At 38.8% G+C, this 21,144-nt stretch overlaps 1 protein-coding gene across 1 annotated transcript in view; it reads right to left on the reverse strand.

Moving 5' to 3' along the window:
* TRHDE (thyrotropin releasing hormone degrading enzyme) overlaps positions 1–21,144 on the reverse strand; it is a 1,712,820-nt gene that overhangs the window by 123,868 nt on the left and 1,567,808 nt on the right. The window contains exon 15 of the mRNA XM_069764587.1: positions 16,186–16,293. Coding sequence (XP_069620688.1) covers positions 16,186–16,293 — 108 coding nt within the window. The remainder of the gene's footprint in view (positions 1–16,185; positions 16,294–21,144) is intronic.

Here is a 21,144-nt window from a genome sequence, read left to right on the forward strand (position 1 = left end):
GAAATTATCTCTTTCAGAATGCGTCCAATTCCCAGGAAGATCATGTGAGTCTCTACCTGCACCTCTGACCAATTTTACTATGGCCGACTGGACATTTCTTCATCAGGATTAGGGATTTTAGTATTATATGGCAGGATTCAGATTCATAGAACAACTCTCCGTTCTGGATCATAAAGGGACGTATGTAGCTAAAGCATACAAGGCAGTTTACCTGGCTCATTGCTGCTCATATTATCTTTGGGTTTACATTTTTTATTATCACATAATCCCCAATATATAGAAATTTTTGTGAATTAACATTTTATACAAGTAGGTTGGTTGGTTTCTTAAAGAGCCAACATCTCATATAGCTTTTCTCGGAACTAGAAGGAACATAAAATATTTTATGACAGGTCATAACTGAGAGTTTCTTCAGGCATACTAAGTTCAAGAAACCTTGTTCTGCAAAGGAGTGTGGTGGTGGTCTTGCACATGAGATTTCCCTTAGATTATATACCCTTACGTAAGACATTTATGACATTTCTACAGTTACACTACACATGTGAATGTATGATTTTGTTTATACTCTTTCTGCTTCATTACTCTGAACATGATTGCTTCTGCAGCATGTGCATGGAGTTCTTCAAACCCAATTGAAATGTATCGGACAAATGAAAGAATGCTGCAACAAATCTGCAATAAGTGAACATACTCTGTTAGGAAGATATATATTCTACAGTTGTTTACAATGTAATACAATAATATATGAAGGGTCAGGTGGGAAGAGATACTTCCCTATTTAACATTTTTTGTAATTCAGTTCTAATGTTCTTGGAACAATGTATTCATGGAATGCTCAGGCAAATCTTAAATATTTTGATTAATTTGCATATTCTAATTTCAACTAAGTTACAATAAAATGATATACATTTGTAAAGTAGTAGATATAATTACTTATCTCCTGGGCAAATTGTGTTCTAATTTCATAAAATGTAATTGAGTGCATTTCATACCATTCTTTAATTAAGTGGAAAATTGAAATTCTACTTAGAACTGCAACTTTTTAAAATAAAAAATCTAATTATTCTCCCACAATTTTTAAAGCTGTGTCAGTTCAAAAAATTATGATTCAAACCTAATAAATATGTACACTGATATTAGGTGAAAATAGTGTAATAAAAGTAAATGGAAAGTTGAAAAGCAAGTATTCAAGATAGATTTATAAATTACTACTGAAGTTCAGAACTTTGAGACCAAGTACAAAATCCTTTACAGACATGAACATAGTTATTGCCAACAGACACCTTGAAATAAAGTGTACATCTTAAAAATGTATTCAGATAAATACTAGTTATTTGCGTAGTTCAATTTCTGATCAACCCTGATTTTTTTGTTTGTGCGGACAATGAGAAGGAAAATCCCCCAGACATAGGCACTAAAACTATATCTTAATTACAGATAGGCAAATTTATTTTTACAATACATTTTTGTAATTTGCTATGTGCAAATTCAGCTGGCTGCCATTTTGTTAAACCATAAAGTAGTGGTTCACCTGTGTGTTGTGAGCAGGCACTATACCTATAAAAGCATGTAAACTGGAACTTCATGTATTTAATCTGTATTTAGTCTGCTTTGCATCATGCAAGTGCATCTTTGAAGTATACTGCATTAAATTAGGCAATAATTTAATATGATGTATGTAGACTGCTCCTTGTCATCTATAACCATCACACCCTAATCAACATGTCTATTTATCTATTCTTTCTGCAGATACGTCACCTAGCTTTTCAAACTCTGTGATAACTATTACCTCTTCCGTACGTACTCGGTATGGCACCTATCTTTTCAAACTCTGTGGCAACGCTTACCTCTTTTGAGTGTATTTTGTTCAGTATGTATTCGGTATTCACTGGCTCAATTATCTAATGACTGCAGGCCTGTCCCAGCTACTTTACAAAGAAACTCATTTGTCAGCAAATATATTGTGAGTAACAAGTCTGCATATATTTATTCTGCTCTGCATCATATAAGCACACTGCAATGAATTAGACTAGAATTTAACCAGAAGGGAACTGAATTTAATAGGATATATAGCAACAGTAAGCAATGTTTCTGTTTGTTTTCATTCTCACCCTTATGGTCCTGCACTTTCTGCTAACCGCTTATTCCCTATACCCAGTAATGAACTGGCAATTTCTCTATCCATCCTCCCCATTCATCTCACCTACTTAACAGACCTGTTTCTCAACATAAAGTCCTGTGTAGACAAACACAGACAGCCACCTCATGCCCTTTCCTGTTCCCACCTACCAACACTTCCTCTGCTCCTCAATACCAGCAATATTTCCTCAACTCTTGGTCCTCTTCACCACATTCCCATAGTCATTTCTACCTCCCATCCACGATGTATCACAAATTTCTGCAACCAGTCTGACATTGCACATGTACTACTAGAGTATGCCCTCATCATCTTCCGCCTCGACTACTGCAACCTCCTACCCTGTGGCCTCCCCTCTAACACTCTCGCACTTTTATAATCTATCCTAAACTCCACTGCCCAACTAATTCATCTATACCCCCACTATTTCTTGCCTCTCCTCTCTGTCAATCCATTCATTGGCTCCCAATTTTCCAGAGACTCCAGTTCAAAACACTAACCGTGGCATACAAAGCCATCCACAACATGTCTCCCCATACATCTATGACCTCGTCTCCCGGTACTTACCTACACACAACCTCCGATCCTCACAAGATCTCCTTCTCTCCTCTTCCCACAATCGCATACAAGATTTCTCCTGTGCATCCCCCACTCTAGAACTTTTTACACAACAAATCAGACTCTCTCATACCGTGGAAACCTTCAAAAGGAACCTGAAGATCTGGAATTGCTTGCCTGAGGAGGTGGTGATGGCGAACTCAGTCGAGGGGTTCAAGAGAGGCCTGGATGTCTTCCTGGAGCAGAACAATATTGTATCATACAATTATTAGGTTCTGTAGAAGGACGTAGATCTGGGTATTTATTATAATGGAATATAGGCTGAACTGGATGGACAAATGTCTTTTTTCGGCCTTACTAACTATGTTACTATGTTACTATGTTACCTACCACTTCTGACAAGCGTAAAACCTCATTAAGCCACACTGCTGCAAAACCAACTGCTCTATCAACACCCATCCCTTAAAAACAGTGGGACCTCACGGGCTGGGTCCTCTCTCCTCTTTTACCAGTCGGTGACTCGTTTTGTGTAAGATTATTGTACTTATTTTTTGCTGTCTACACCTCTTTTCACATGCAAAGCACCATGAAGTAAATGGCACTATAATAAATAATAATAGCTTAACAATTAAACAGTCAAATATTCATCCAAGCAATCTTTCTTTAAGCAATCCACATAAAACTACAATGTTAACTATTCTCGTATGAAAGCAAATAAATAAATGGGTTCTCCAGGTTTATCACAAAAGTTTACAGTTCCTCTATGTAAATGCAGACATTTCAGTTAGAATATGGCTGGAAGTATGCATATTGTGCAGTCACATGACCACTCGGGCTCATTGTCTGCCTCGGAGAAATCTCATAGCTTGCATAAAGCTACTGCAGACTTTAAGAGTTTTCTAAAATCTGCACAGACTTTCATAAAGTCCATGGATTGTAATTTTTTGACAGCAATAAACAGTGTCTTGAAAATATGTTAATTCTAGAAAAGCAAAGTTCTAAAAAGACTATAGATTTTGTGTAGTAAATTGATTAAGGCACATTGATTTGACTGCTTTGTGGTCACACATGTAATTTGTCACGAGTAAAGGTCATAACATCTATTTTATACAACCTGCCTCAAGGGTTATCTAATAAATTACTCTACATCTAAAATTCCCAAGTGACCATGATAGATTACTGAAACACTTAAAGCAGAAGCATTTTCGACTTTCTATTTTAGATGAGGGAAGGCTGAGATACATGAAATGCACTAATCAAAAATAAGAAATAGAGAGGAATTCTGAATAGCAAATATATGAAAGTATAAGTAGCTATTTTGAATAAACCATAAACATGGCAATTATTTACCTATATAATGAAATCTACGAAATTCTCACTGAAACATAAAATTAAGTTTTTGAATGTGACAATAATAGGAATAAGTTTGTGTAAATAAGTAGTGTCGTTTAGTCCCCTTGAACCATCACACAGGTAGTTAAGATTATGTATATACAATATTTTAATTGGGTTCTACAGTCTTAGAAAAACTCTGTTCTCAGTTTGCAGTATGCTTAAAAAAATAAACTGGCCTCAACTCACCTTCACCAAGTCCAGCACTCTGTGCCACTAATACATGTGATATCACCAGCACTGCAGCCAATAACTGAGCTCAGTGGCTGTGTTGAAGTTAAAAGCATGACCCATTCAGGGCCACTTTGCTCAATCATTGGCACACATGCCATCACCATCATATCTGCACTGCAGAAAATAACAATCACTCATTACCACCATGTCGGAGACTCAACACTGGACCAAGTAAGGGCAAGGAAAGGTCAGTTTGTGTATTTAATGTTAACTGCATGTAGGGGGCTTTTGAAAATTCAAGTTCAATATCTATGAACTCATCTTAAACAGTTGTGACTAGGGTTGAGCGAAACGGGTCGGCCACTTTCAGAAGTCGCCGACTTTTGGCAAAGTCGGGTTTCATGAAACCCGACCCGACCCCTGTGTGGGGTCGGCCATGAAGTCGGCGATCTTCTGAATGTGGTATCGGAATTCCTATCCCGATTTCCGATATGTTTGCAATATCGGAAATCGGTATCGGAATCCATATTTAATGTAAAATAAAGAATTAAAATAAAAAATATCGCTATACTTACCCTCTGACGCGCCCTGGTACTAACCGGGAACCTTCCTTCCTTCGAATCAGCGCTTCCAGGACCTTGCGGTGACGTCGCGGTGACGTCGCGTCTTGTGATTGGTCGCGCGGCCGCCCATGTGACCGCTCGCGCGACCAATCACAAGCCGCGACGTCACCGCGATGTCACGCAAGGTCCTGCAAGCGCTGATTCTTAGGAAGGAAGGCTGCCGGAAAGAAGTAGGGCGCGTCCGAGGGTGAGTATATACCTAATAGGAATATACTCACCCTCGGACGCGCCCTGCTTCTTTCCGGCAGCCTTCCTTCCTAAGAATCAGCGCTTGAGGGACCTTGCGTGATGTCGCGGTGACGTCGCGGCTTGTGATTGGTCACGCGAGCGGTCACATGGGCGGCCGCGCGACCAATCACAAGCCGCGACGTCACCGCAAGGTCCTGGAAGCGCTGATTCGAAGGAAGGAAGGTTCCAGGTTAGTACCAGGGCGCGTCAGAGGGTAAGTATAGCGATATTTTTTATTTTAATTCTTTATTTTACACTTAAATATGGATCCCAGGGCCTGAAGGAGAGTTTCCGCTCCTTCAGACCCTGGGAACCATTGGAAACCCAATGCACTGCATTGGGTTTCGAGTTTCGGCCGACCCCGACTATTTTATAGGATCGGCCGATTTCACTCGACCCGACTTTTGAAAAAGTCGGGTTTCGTGAAACCCGACCCGATCCTATAAAAGTAAAGGTCGCTCAACCCTAGTTGTGACCAATCATTTACATAATTAAATCTTTGGTATTAGTTTTAAGATTCTGAGCATGTGACTTTATGGTGACAGTCTGGGGCCTAATAAAGGCACAGGCAATATTTATAAGAAAATATGTACTGCAATACAATACACATGTATTCTAATAATAAATAATTTCCTTGTCAAAGTTCATATTACCAAAATAGTTGCAAAAGTATAAAAAAATCCACAATTTGAAGCATGAAAAGGTCCAAATTAAATTTAGATTAATTTAAAATTAATAATGTAGGTACTTATATTAGTAGACATTTCCACAATAAAGTTCAAGCATTATTTATAGCACAAATCAGGATACAGTACAAGGAAAATACAGTATCCTCTAATGGAAGACACTTTAACAGCTTATCAAAAAATGGGCTGGATGATTTCCTTGATACACATAACATTGCGGGTTATAGCTAGATTAGGGACAAAATGTACAGCTGGTGGAGGAAGGTTGAACTTTGATGGACCAATGTCTTTATTCAACCTACATAACTATGCAACTATGTAACAAAAAATGTAATGTAAAGCTATATGTAGCCCTGAATGGCGCAAACAATATATATATACATATATATATATATACTGTATATAAATATTACTTTGTCCAGCAAAACACAAGATCTCAAAAATTCAATGTCAATGCGTATTGCATTGCGTAATGCACAGTCCAGATTCAGACTTCGATATTTAAGGTCAGTGCACTGTATGTGTGCATAGAGACACCAAACTGACTCATTAATAACCTGGTACCAAAAATACTCGGATTTGTCACACTAAGCAACAATAGTGTCGTCCGTTCCATGGACTAGACTAGTGCAGGTAAATGCAAGCAATTCTAGTACTAGTTTGGAGCCAAGCACATGCTCGGACATTATTGGTCCAGGTTTTCATCTAAGCCCAGCCTTAGTTTGTAGACTCTATTTCTTTTGCATACTACTTTTCCCTTCATGATGCTGGTATTTCAAGACAGCTGAGTGCCATAGATTGCCTGACAAAACTCTTAAGAGGATACTATTATTATTACAAGGAAACTACTTATGTATAATCAACTCTGCCAAATATCACCGTCAATAAAGCCATTATTTCCTCTGTGCCAGGAAAAGCATAGAACAGTACACAACAAATGGCGCAATTGCATGAATCATTGGGAAAACCCATAAGCAGCAGTTATAAGGAGGCTCCATTACTGCAAAAAATATGTTCTCTACACACAGAATTTTACATATTTTTTATGTGATATGAGCAGACTAGTGCCTTTATAAATTAGCAGCATAGCAGTATTAAATTGATATATTTGTGGTAGCAGCTAATTTGATGCAATCATTGTCTACCAAGATCAACTATGTAGAATATTTAGTAATTATTTTTGCAGACCTCTCCAAAGCATTTAATAAAAGAGATGATTGTATTGAGCTACGACGATTTGAATTGAAGTGTGACTTCCAAAAACGTGCAGGTTCCCACAAATTTCAACACTGCTTAACTTCAATCACGCGAATCAGCTTCCCAAAAAAATACTAGACAACATTTTATACACTACTGAAAAATCAGTAAAAGGTAAATGCTGACAGGCATAGCCAGACATGCCTCCCCATAATTCCCTGCAGCTATCTTATTGCATGGTAAAGCACAGTCAATAATGGAAGACACAGCCAGTATAAAAAATATGGTCAGCAAAGCAGTGTCATTTTGTGGGTTTACAACATAGGGATGGAGGTCAGAGTACACAGCTCATTCCACATAGAGACAGAAAAAGCCATGAAGAGGGAGAAATGACATAGTAACATAGTAACATAGTTAGTAAGGCCGAAAAAAGACATTTGTCCATCCAGTTCAGCCTATATTCCATCATAATAAATCCCCAGAGCTACGTCCTTCTACAGAACCTAATAATTGTATGATACAATATTGTTCTGCTCCAGGAAGACATCCAGGCCTCTCTTGAACCCCTCGACTGAGTTCACCATCACCACCTCCTCAGGCAAGCAATTCCAGATTCTCACTGCCCTAACAGTAAAGAATCCTCTTCTATGTTGGTGGAAAAACCTTCTCTCCTCCAGATGCAAAGAATGCCCCCTTGTGCCCGTCACCTTCCTTGGCATAAACAGATCCTCAGCGAGATATTTGTATTGTCCCCTTATATACTTATACATTGTTATTAGATCGCCCCTCAGTCGTCTTTTTTCTAGACTAAATAATCCTAATTTCGCTAATCTATCTGGGTATTGTAGTTCTCCCATCCCCTTTATTAATTTTGTTGCCCTCCTTTGTACTCTCTCTAGTCCCATTATATCCTTCCTGAGCACCGGTGCCCAAAACTCGACACAGTACTCCATGTGCGGTCTAACTATTGATTTGTACAGAGGCAGTATAATGCTCTCATCATGTGTATCCAGACCTCTTTTAATGCACCCCATGATCCTGTTTGCCTTGGCAGCTGCTGCCTGGCACTGGCTGCTCCAGGTAAGTTTATCATTAACTAGGATCCCCAAGTCCTTCTCCCTGTCAGATTTACCCAGTGGTTTCCCGTTCAGTGTGTAATGGTGATATTGATTCCTTCTTCACATGTGTATAACCTTACATTTATCATTGTTAAACCTCATCTGCCACCTTTCAGCCCAAGTTTCCAACTTATCCAGATCCATCTGTAGCAGAATACTAATGTTAGGGCTAGCGGAACGCACCAAATAATAAGACAGATAGAGTATGGTGCGTTCGCAGCCCGGGGTCCACCGTGCAGAGATGGAACCTGCTGCCAAGTAATGACGGACTATATGGCGGTACTCATAAGTATACACACGTGGGTTAAACTTCACCCAGCGTGAAGGAAGCAATCCTGTTGCGTCACAGGACCGTGGTACCGCACATAGAGCGCGAGCAAGTAGTCAGCGAACTCAACCCCAACTAGGATTGAAGTCCGATTAGACACTTGCTGGCACAACACCGCAACTGGGTGTGTAAGGAAACTAAATAATAATATTAAGGCACAAGAGTGCATGCGGTGCCGCACTGACGAACGCCACTAACCACCCAGGCTTGGGTAAGGAAAGCACAGAGGAAGTGCACGGCGCCGTACTGGCGGTCACAGCAACTGGGCGCTGTAATGTGTGATTCGTGCTGTAGGATAAGTCGGGCGCTAGATAGCAAACATACACCTTCCTCGAACAGACATTCAATAGGAAGGGTTATTTAAACAGCGACTTTCACTCACAACATACACACATTAACAATTGTACACTAGCGCATGGCCGTGCGGTCATGCGCAGTTTATATAGTTGCAGCACAGGAAGTGGCCACAGAAACTTTTCCCTTCCAAGACCTGCCAAGAGGACCAATGGAATGTGCTGCAGAGCCTGAGCACATGACCCTCGATCTCCAACGGGAGATCTTGCCCTGGGCATGCTCAGTGTGTGCAGACAAGGACTTAGTCCCAGAGAAGTCCGCCCGCTGCTGACCAGCACTGGCTTTAATGGCAGAAGCTGAAGAAGCAGCAGTAACTCTCTGTACAGAGTGAGACTGAGCAAGACGCTGGGACCGACGTCCCTGCTGAGCAGACTCCACTGCGGCTGGATAAGAATGGGAGACCGCAGCGGAGATGGCTCGAGATTCCCCCTGTGCAGAAGCGGGAACTCGAGACCTAACAACTATCTTCTCTTGTATTAACTGCTTTACATAGTTTTGTATCATCTGCAAATATCGATATTTTACTGTGTAAACCTTCTACCAGATCATTAATGAATATGTTGAAGAGAACAGGTCCCAATACCGACCCCTGCGGTACCCCACTGGTCACAGCGACCCAGTTAGAGACTATACCATTTATAACCACTCTCTGCTTTCTATCACTAAGCCAGTTACTAACCCATTTACACACATTTTCCCCCAGACCAAGCATTCTCATTTTGTGTACCAACCTCTTGTGCGGCACGGTATCAAACGCTTTGGAAAAATCGAGATATATTACGTCCAATGACTCACCGTGGTCCAGCCTACAGCTTACCTCTTCATAAAAACTGATTAGATTGGTTTGACAGGAGCGATTTCTCATAAACCCATGCTGATATGGAGTTAAACAGTTATTCTCATTGAGATAATCCAGAATAACATCCCTCAGAAACCCTTCAAATATTTTACCAACAATAGAGGTTAACTTACTGGCCTATAATTTCCAGGTTCACTTTTAGAGCCCTTTTTGAATATTGGCACCACATTTGCTATGCGCCAGTCCTGCGGAACAGACCCCGTCGCTATAGAGTCGCTAAAAATAAGAAATAATGGTTTATCTATTACATTACTTAGTTCTCTTAGTACTCATGTGTGTATGCCATCCGGACCCGGAGATTTATCTATTTTAATCTTATTTAGCCGGTTTCGCACCTCTTCTTGGGTTAGATTGGTGACCCTTAATATAGGGTTTTCATTGTTTCTTGGGATTTCACCTAGCATTTCATTTTCCACTGTGAATACCGTGGAGAAGAAGGTGTTTAATATGTTAGCTTTTTCCTCGTCATCTACAACCATTCTTTCCTCACTATTTTTTAAGGGGCCTACATTTTCAGTTTTTATTCTTTTACTATTGATATAGTTGAAGAACAGTTTGGGATTAGTTTTACTCTCCTTAGCAATGTGCTTCTCTGTTTCCTTTTTGGCAGCTTTAATTAGTTTTTTAGATAAAGTATTTTTCTCTCTATAGTTTTTTAGAGCTTCAATGGTGCCATCCTGCTTTAGTAGTGCAAATGCTTTCTTTTTACTGTTAATTGCCTGTCTTACTTCTTTGGTTAGCCACATTGGGTTTTTCCTATTTCTAGTCCTTTTATTCCCACAAGGTATAAACCGCTTACAGTGCCTATTTAGGATGTTCTTAAACATCTCTCTCTATTTTTCTTTTAAGGATATATTAACAATTAATCATTGGAAACAATATTGGGAGATGGCAAAATGTTCTACACACAATTCCAAGGTAATTGGACTACTCGCGAATCAAAGAAAATACATTTTCGAAAAATCAATTTTTTGGGAAAAAAAGTCACCGAACTTGGCGAAATTGAAATTTGAAAGGTTTTATAATCTCTAATTAATATGATAATACAACCATGATAAATCTCTGGATAAACCATTAGATATGAAGCCTTAACCAGGACCTTTTTCTTAAGAAAAGCCTGTCACATAGACCATAGTGAAATCCATATTCATGTTAGAGAGAATTTAATGCTCATTTTAAACTTAGGTGTGTAGTAAATATTTCTAATTAATTAATTAACTTCTAATTGTGGCCCCAAATAGGTTCCTAAATCTAGAATTTTAAGGGATATGAATTAATAAAAAAATGCAGAAAGATTTAAAAAAATGTATATTAATCTAACTAACTTCTCTTACACTATAACATAGTTACATGATATGGCTGAAATAAGACATATGTCCGTCAAGTTCAACTAAGGGATCAGAAATGCTTTTTAGACATAATTTCAAAGGTGACAGGTCTGATTTAAAATTGTCTATGCTGCTATGCTATTGGATCTTATCCAAAACTGTTAATTTGCTCCATTGAGTATGACCTCATAGACGATGTGTGTCATTTTTACAGTTCATACAACTCCAATTTGCAGAGCTGGCAATTTTGCTGACATGCCCTCACTATGTAGCTTAGTACAGCTATAACCAATTGGAAAAATTTAATCTGTACAAGTATTGATTAGGGTGAAATGAAATAAATGGTTGACTACATTTAGAAAGCAACACTGTATGCTCAATGTCACACATGCAAGTGTTGCATTATCCATTAAATCTACAATTATGTTTAACTAGATGGCAGCCCGATTCTAAAGAATCGGGAGTCTAGAATCCATATATACTTTATTTATTCAAATTTAAGAATAATACAATTAATAAATAATAGTAAGAAAGAACAAAAATAATAGGCAGTATATGGAGAAAACACCAAACAAAAGTTCAAAATTGGTGTGAAAATGTCACTGAACCACTTCACAACTAAATATATATAGTTTTGGTAAATGGTATTATCATTTTTTTGACGAAATTCGGCAGGAGCTTGAAGAGCAACGTCACTGGGCCCGCCTCCACGCAGTAGAAACTTGCTGTGAGGTAAAAATTCAAAAATCACACCAAAATGGCGGGCGGAGTGTGTCACAGTACGGCACGTTTCTGATTGGTCGCTCGCAGCAGGCGGCAACCAATCAGACACTGGACACTGTTGACGTCACTTATCTCCGGACATTAGCTCCGGACATTAGCTCCGGACAAAGCCACGGAAGTTGGCACAAATTGCAGGAAGTAGTATTCTAGGCAATTATATACTAGATATAACTCGTGCTAAAACACATTACTAGTATCAGTGTGCATGAAAAAGCAAGAATCAATACTTTATTGACTTCTTAAGAATTGTGGATAAATTACAAAATTCATGCAGTGTGAATAGCATGACAAATCAATATGCAGTTTATATATTTTATATGCAGGAATACTCCAATATCTCATATGTTTTTGAAAAACAAAAATAAATATTATCGTATTTCCAAGAACAATTTCACATATGGAGTTGAAGCCCAAACATGCACTGCTATTTATTGCAGCCCAAAAAGATTGACTTTAAGAAAAAAGGGACTGATAGCAAAACCAACCTTATTGTCCATAGAATTTAATAATAATGCGGCATTGATTTCTTCAGAGCCCTTTCAAAAATGAACATGAGCTCAGATGAGTTGCAACTTGCTATATTAAATTATATTTAATTATTCTGTCAGACACAATCAAAATGTTGCCCTGTTGTGCTTAATTTATCAAAACTAACAAATACAATTCTTGTTGCCTATATAAATAACCAATTACAAGTTTTAAGGTCTGCAGCCATGCACTATATATGTTTTCCAAATGCCATAAGCCCCAAACAATGAGAAACATCTAAACCCATGTTTAATGTTTTAAAAAAGTCTTTATAAACTCTATTTTTATATGTAAAATAGCCTTATGACTAGTTAATGGGGCATGTGTATCATCGCCCGCTCTCTTCAAATCTCATGGCCTTCTTCATTCATGTCATTGCCCCACAGAACCCTACTGCTCATGTCCGGAAGTGAAGAAGATTGGCGAGAGGCAAGCACCTCCATGTGCACCTTGCCACAAATTCTACTCCAACCCCTGCTGGAATAATGTTTATAGAAAATTGAATGCCCCTGCTCATCATGCCCCTTCTCAGACCCAGCTCTGCCCATCTTGTCAGAGCTGGAAGAGACTGACATGAAGGTGCTAGAAGTCACAAAATGTAAGCACAGTTACAAGTTGTGAGTAAATTTTGTGACTGGCATGAAAGTTTGAATTATTCCAAAAGTGTGCTGCCCATTTAATGGATAGTGCTTGAATAGGCCAATTTTCTGTCCCAACTCTTTGAGGCATCTTGTGTCATGATAAATATGTCTTATATATTTTTTTTTGTTGTTTTCAAGAACATTTGTAATTTTTAAAGGGAAATATTTGTCTACTTATTTATTCCTTGGACCCCAAATTTATTTCTGCTTTGAGGACTTTTCTTTTGATCTATGTATAAAAAAGAAAAGGCACACACGACACCATGCACCAAATCACATGAACATTTTGACACAAATTTTATACTCAAATAAGGAAACTAATAGGTGCAATGTGTTCAGAGATGCACCAAATTAATCTAATAGCATGAACCATGATAATGAAAATGATAGTGTTGGCCCCCTTAAAAATAGTCTTGGTGAAATGGTGGATGAGGGTGAGGAAAAAGCCAATATGCTAAATAACTTTTTTCAACAGTATTTACACAAGAAAATCCCATGAAGGACAACATGATCAGTGATAACAAAAATTCTCCATTAAATGTCACCTTCTTAACCCAGCAAGAAGTACGGCAGTGTCTTAAAATCAATAAAGTTGAAAAATCCCTCATCCCGGATGGGATACATCCCCGAGTACAGCAGGAATTAAGTACAGTCATTGATAGACCATTATTTTTACTCTTTAAAGACTCATAATAACAGGGTCTGTACCACAGGACTGGCATATAGCAAATGTGGTGCCAATATTCAAAAAGGGGACAAAAACTGAACTCGGTAATTATAGGCCAGTAAGCTTAGCCTCTACTGTGGGTAAAATCCTGGAGGGTATTCTAAGGGACGCTATACTGGAGTATCTGAAGAGGAATAACCTCATGACCCAGTATCAGCACGGGTTTACTAGGGACCGTTCATGTCAGACTAATCTGATCAATTTCTATGAAGAGGTAAGTTCCGGACTGGACCAAGGGAATGCAGAGGACGTAATGTATATGGACTTTTCAAAAGCTTTTGATACGGTGCCACATAAAAGGTTGATACATAAACTGAGAGCAATGGGGATAGGGGAAAATATAAGTGGGTTAAGAGCTGTCTCAGGGATAGGAAACAAAGGGTGGTTATTAATGGAGCACACTCGGCTGAGTCGCATTTAGCAGTGTGGTACCCCATGGGTCAATGTTGGGCCCTCTTCTTTTTGACATATTTATTAATGGCCTTGTAGGGGGCATACAGAGTAGAATTTCAATATTTGCAGATGACACTAAACTCTGCAGGGTAATCAATACAGAGGAGGACAATTTTATATTACAGGATGATTTATGTAAACTAGAAGCTTGGGCTGACAAATGGCAAATGAGCTTTAATGGGGATAAATGTAGGGTCATAAACTTGGGCACAAGAAATAAGATGTATAATTATGTGCTTAATTGTAAAACACGAGTAAAAACTGTCAGTGAAAAAGACCTGGGTGTATGGGTGGATGACAATCTCGCATTTAGTGGCCAATGTCAGGCAGTTGCTGCAAAGACAAATAAAATAATGGGATGCATTAAAAGAGGCATAGATGCTCATGAGGAGAACATAATTTCACCTCTATACAAGTCACTAGTTCGACCACACTTAGAATACTGTGTACAGTTCTGGTCTCCGGAGTATAAGAAAGACATAGCTGAACTAGAGCGGGTGCAGAGAAGAGCGACCAAGGTTATTAGAGGACTGAGGGGTCTGCAATACCAAGATAGGTTATTATACTTGGGGCTATTTAGTTTGGAAAAACTAAGGCTAAAGGGTGATCTTATTTTAATGTATAAGTATATGAGGGGACAGTACAAAGACCTTTCTGATGATCTTTTTATTAATAGACCATAGCATTGAGATTATGGAACTCTCTGCCATATGATGTTGTAATGATTGATTCACTACTAAAATTTAAGAGGGGACTGGATGCCTTTCTTGAAAAGTATAATGTTACAGGTTATACATATTAGATTCCATGATAGGGCATTGATCCAGGGAACTGGTCTGATTGCTGTATGTGGAGTCAGGGAGGAATAATTTTTTTCCTCAATGTGGAGCTCAGTGTTTGCCACATGGGTTTTTTTTTTGGCTTTCCTCTGGATCAACATGTTATGCTATGTGCTGAAATAGATGGACTTAAAATATTCCTTACACCTTAAATACTATGTTAATATGTTATAATGATTGAATAACAAACAAAGCTATACACAGGTATACAATGGAGAAATAAGTATTTGATACATTGTCGATTTTGCAAGTTTTCCCTCCTACAAAGAATGGAGTGGTCTGTAACTTTTATTGTAGGTACACTTAACCGTGAGAGACAGAATATAAAGATAAAAGCACAATACAATATTGTATGATTTTTAAATAGTTAAATTACATTTTAGTGCATGTAATAAGTATTTGATACAATAGAAAAACAGAACTTCATATTTGATACAGATATTTACTTATGTACAAATCATACAATGTGATTTTCTGGATTGTTTTTAAGATTATGTCTCTCACAATTGAAGTGTACCTACTATAAAAATTTAAGATCTCTCCATTCTATGTAGGTGGGAAAACTTGCAAAATCGGCAGTGTATCAAATACTTATTTTCTCCACTAAAGGTCAATACCAGAACTCTTTTTCCCATTGTTGCTATGTCACAATCTGCCCACTATTTTATTATTTTTATCATTAAATGCATTTAAATTGGTGCGTGTGTGTGGGTATGTGCGGGAGTTTATGTTTTTGTGTGTAATTAACTGTGATAAAATTCACACAGAAAATTATGTTTTTTTCAAAAGGCGGTTTGTTCATACAAACATATAAATGATTATCCAATTTTTATACAAAAAAGGATAATTTTTCATTTGTAATGTCATCCATATGAATTTATATGGTAATTGTATTTATCCATCAGCAATAAATAAAATGTACAAAACCATAAAGTTTACTATGTTGTTAATAATGGCAATGTATAGATGAAAATCGGATGCTATACAGCTGATCCAAGTGGGATCCAATTTTTTGAACACATACAGTTGAATAGTTGTAAGAGACTATTGCATTGACATTAGATCCAGGTAAAGAAATGCTAATCTAATCAACATTTATCTGAGTGTTATCCACTTTTTTCATGGACTGTACTTTGATCAAAACTAGGGTTATGCGAACATAGCCAAACAGTAATGCAATAAAAAATGCATGGTGCGTGCTTTCCATTTTTAATAGATAAATGCTCACTCACCGATTTCTGTTACTAGAAATCCAGTCAGAGATCATTGTTGCTGCTTCTTGATGACACTGCTTGTTGCCAAAACTGCAAGCCAACATTATAACTTCTCTTCTGAGCTCCCTAGTTACAAAAAGGGGAAAAAAAGGTAATTATGCAGATCGGTAAAGATTTATTAACCCCAGTACATTGTTTTAGTAAAATATTGCAGTAAAAAAAAATATTGTTACAATTAACTTACCTTGTGATAAAAATAAAACTAATTCTTTCGCTTACACATAATTCTCTTTTCCAACTTACGTGATTACTTTTGTCATTGCTAAAAACATGTGCCTGAGTTTTTATTTTACATTCTATGCTCTGTTCTGAAATAACGACTAGCAACAAGCAGCTCCAATATTCATTTATATATTTATCTCCTGATAACACTTTGCATTTTATGAACCTCACAGGTAGAATATTCAAATTATTGTTTGTGGCTTGAAAAAGCCATTATTCTGATTTTAATTATGTTCTTTTATTGTTTAAATGTGCTGTTTGCCAAACAACAGCGAAAAATACATTAGCAAAGTGTAAATATTCTGTGAAGAAACTCACACTTAAGCAATGCTGCATTACATTGGGATAAAAGGTTAGAGCAACAATGTCTTCAATTGATCAGCTGTCAATAACTGAAAATGTTATCTTAGCAGATGTAGCAATCACTAAATTCAGACATACTGAGGCAAAAGATTTCACTTATACCATTGATTTTGCCTTAAAGGCATGTTTAGAACTTTTGTCATTGTACAAAATACTGATATTAATTTAGCAAACCATAGGGTAGCAATCGTAAAATAAGCACAATGTGCTACTTCAATTTATTTTAGAGCAACACAATTTTCACTACCAGCACTGAAAATCAGAAACAAGGAAAAGAGTAAGAATTGTAGACACTAGAATAAAAAGTAATGATAGAGAACATGTCCCCGATATGAAAACTCCCGTAAATCCAAATCTTTGGGATTTGAAAAAATGTAATTTATGTAAACCAAAATTGATTTTTATTAATAAATTGAAGATTTCAGAGTAAGTTATGTGGTAAAAGAAAGTGCCAAAAATTAGGGATTCAGGGGGACTCAGATACACATTGTATTAATTATGAAAGAGGGCCTCATACACATTCTGTTCAAATTATCATGTAGTGGTACTCTTAGACTCGTAATGCCTATGTACTAAGTGCAAATCCTGCCAAAAATTACAAGCAGGGTCATCTTATGAACTAAGTGCAAATCCTGCCAAAAATTACAAGCAGAGTCATCTATACACTCTTGGAAGCACCACCAGTAGTACTTCATTCAAATATTGTGAACAAAGAGTAGTTGTGGTAGTCCTACACTCATAAAAGTGCCTGCTAATTACAAGCAGGTTCATCCACACACCCTTGAAGGCACCAACTGGAGTGCCTCATCAAAAAATTAAGAAAGTGTAGTTGTGGCACTTTTATACTCAAAAGCGTTACAGAAAGTGCAAAGCCAGGAAAAGATTTTGAGGAGAGTAATACAGTCATCCATGGACCCTAGTATGCCACAGGTGGGGGGGCCTCATTAAAATATTGAACATTAACATCACTTTGTGTTGCTGTCATCTGGTGGTGCTGAGAAGTTGGGTCTAATCCAAACTTTGTTTATTTTAACCATAGTGAGACTGTCAGTACTTTCTGTTGACAGGCAAAAGGGCCATTCTGTTATGACTTCCCCTTCGTTGGCACTGAAAGCTTGCTCAGACAAGAGGCTAGCAGCGGAGCAGTAAAACACCTCCAAGGCATAGAGGGTGTCTAGCTTTGAGAACCTATAGCTGAAGGTAGCAGAGGAATTAGAGAGTACACTGGTTTTGTTGGCCGGTTAGTGCTTGACCATCTTTAAAAATGTTTCTCTTCTTGTCAAAAATATCTTGTTTCAGGCAGTGTATGTTGGACTGGTATCAAGAAATTACCCCATGCCTTTCACAGTGTACCCATGCCTCTGCTGTGTGTCTCCCTTGCCTCTCCTCCTTGGTTGAGCAAGGAAGCTTGCCCCCTTCCACTAACGTTGTCTGATTGGAATTTTTTCAGCATATTTTTTACAATGGCATTCTGGTATAGCACCATTTTACAAGTCCTCTCCATCTTATGAAGGATAGATGAAAAGTTTTGGTCTATCAGTGTGAACAACCAGCATTCTTTTTTGGCAAAAATTAATGTAATGGAAGGGACACGGGAAAGGCAGCGGTACATAAAGTCAGCCATATGTGCCAAGGTCCTTATAGCCAATACTTCTGTCTCCACCATGATGAATACTCTCATTTCCTCCTACCCCTTCATCTCTTCCTCCTCATTTACCTCCTCAGCTTGTGTGGGTACTAGCCTCTTTTGCGCTAACAGCAAGCTCCTGTTCTACCTACTCTTTCTCAGCCTCCTCATCCTCATTGTTACACAATCTGCACTGAGCTGGTGAGATGAGACTAGGCTGGCAGTATCTCCCTGTCTCATGTCTTCCACCATCTCCACCTGGTACGTATGAAAAACTTCATGTTTAATTGTCAGCATCAACTGTTTAAGTAGGCACAGAAGCAGGATAGTTGTGCTGATGATGGCATCATCATCGCTAACCATCTATGTGGAGTCCTCAAAGTCTTGGAGCACCACACAAATGTCAGAAATCCAAGCCCAATCTTCATTTGTTATGTGTGAAGACTAATGGGTGTGTTGGAGCTGTTATTCCACAATTGGCCTCTGCTGCACAAAAGGCTTTGCCAGCATGTGCGGTGTGGAGTGCCAGGGTATGGTCATGTAGCACACCAATGGGTAAGCTATCACTTGCATAAGCTGCTGCATCACTGCCAGAGCTGTGGAAGCTGTAGCTGACTTGCGAAAATGGCCTCTAAAGTGGTGTACTTTGGCCAGAAGCTCTCGTAAATCTAAGTAGGCTTTCAGAAACTGCTGAACTATCAAGTTGAGGACGTGAGCCAAGCAAGGTACAGTATGTGTGTGATATTGCCAAACTTCACAGCAGCAATAAAGTTACGCCCATTATCACACACCATACCTGATTGTATGTTCAGCAGTGAGAGCCACAGATAAGTCTGCTCTGCTATTCCTTTCAATAACTCTGCTGAGGTGTGTGGTTTCTCTTAAAGACAACTTAGCTTCAGCAGAGCCTGTTGCCGTTTTGCTGAGGCAGTGCTGCAGATCTTCCACCTTCTAGCTGATGCAGATGACGTGCTCTGAATAACACATCAGAGATAGAGGATGAGGAGGAGCAGGAGGTAGAGCAGAAACTGTTGTAAGAGGGGAAGGAAACCCTGATAGAAGTAGGGCCAGCAATCCTCGGAGTCGGTAGTACATGTGTCGTGCCAGGGTGGGACTCGCCCCCAGCCTCCTCAATGTTCACCCAGTGTGCAGTCAGGGAAATGTAGTGTCTCTGGTCACAAGTGCTTGTCCATGTGTTGGTCATTAAGTGGACAATCCCAGGAACTGCATTGCACAGGGAACCGGTGATGTTCCTGGAAATGTGCTGGTACAAGGCATGGAACAGCCTGGGGACCAAGTACCGAGTGACCAATTTTGTACAACTGTAGCATGACAATTTTTATTTTTTATTTCATACAAAAATTTGAGATTTAAATTAATTAGAGATGCAGCCAAGAGTCCCTTGATCACTGTGGAGAAGCTGTAGAGATCCACAGCTCAGGTGGGAAAATCTGTCCACAGGACAACTATTAGTCATAACCAACAAATCTGGCCTTTATGGAAGAGTGGCAAGAAGAATTCCATTTTTGAAAGCAAGCCATAAGAAGTTACATTTATTGTTTACAAAAAGGCATTTTGGGGATACAGCTAGCATATGGAAGAACATTCTCTTGTCAGATGAGACTAAAACAAAAGTTTTTTGGGCTAAATGCAATATTCTACTTGTGGTGAAAAAATAACACTGCCCATCAACCTGAAAATACCATCTCCACTGTCAAACATGGTGGTGACAGCATCATGCTGTGGGGATGCTCTTCTTCAGCAGGGACAAGAGAGATGGTCAGAGTTGGTGGGAAGACAGAGCTAAATTCTCGGGGAAAACCTGTTAGAGGCTGCAAAAAACTTGAGACTGTGGCCTAGTTTTACCTTTCAGCAGTTAAACAACCCTAAACATACTGCCAGAACTAGAATGGAATAGTTTAGATCAAAGCATATTCATGTATTTGAATGGCCCAATCACAGTCCAGACCTAAAATCCATCTGTGAGAGTCTGTGGGAAGACTTGAAAATTGCTTTTCATAGATACTCTTCGTCCAATCTCACTGAGTTAGATCTAGTTTTCAAAGAAGAATGAGTAAAAATTTCATCCCCCACATATGCAAAACTGGTAGAGACATTATGCCACAAAAGACTTGCAGCACAATTACAGTGAAAAATGGCCCTGTGAAATATTGGCTCTCGGGGCTGAATACGAATGTACATCACATTTTTCCGATTTATATTTTTAAAATATCTAAATATTTAGATACCGGCGTACCATTTTCTTTACATTTTATAAACACTTGATACTTTGCGCTAGGGTTGAGCGAAACGGGTCGGCAATTTTCAGAAGTCGTCGACTTTTGGCAAAGTCGGGTTTCATGAAACCCGACCCGACCCCTGTGTGGGGTCGGCAATGAAGTCAGCGATCTTCTGAATCTGGAATCGGAATTCCGATACCGATTCCCGATATGTTTAAGATATCGGGAATTGGTATCGGAATTCAGATTTAAGTGTAAAATAAAGAATAAAAATTAAAAATATCGCTATACTCACCCTCGGACGCGCCCTGGTACTAACCGGGAACCTTCCTTCCTAAGAATCAGAGCTTGCAGGACCTTGCGGTGACGTCAGGGCTTCTGATTGGTCGCGCGAGCGGTCACATGGGCGGTCGCGCGACCAATCACAAGCCGCGACGTCACCGCAAGGTCCTGGAAGCGCTGATT

This window comes from Ranitomeya imitator, chromosome 4 (genome assembly GCF_032444005.1).
Source record: "Ranitomeya imitator isolate aRanImi1 chromosome 4, aRanImi1.pri, whole genome shotgun sequence".
In the NCBI taxonomy this organism is placed as follows: Eukaryota; Metazoa; Chordata; class Amphibia; order Anura; family Dendrobatidae; genus Ranitomeya; species Ranitomeya imitator.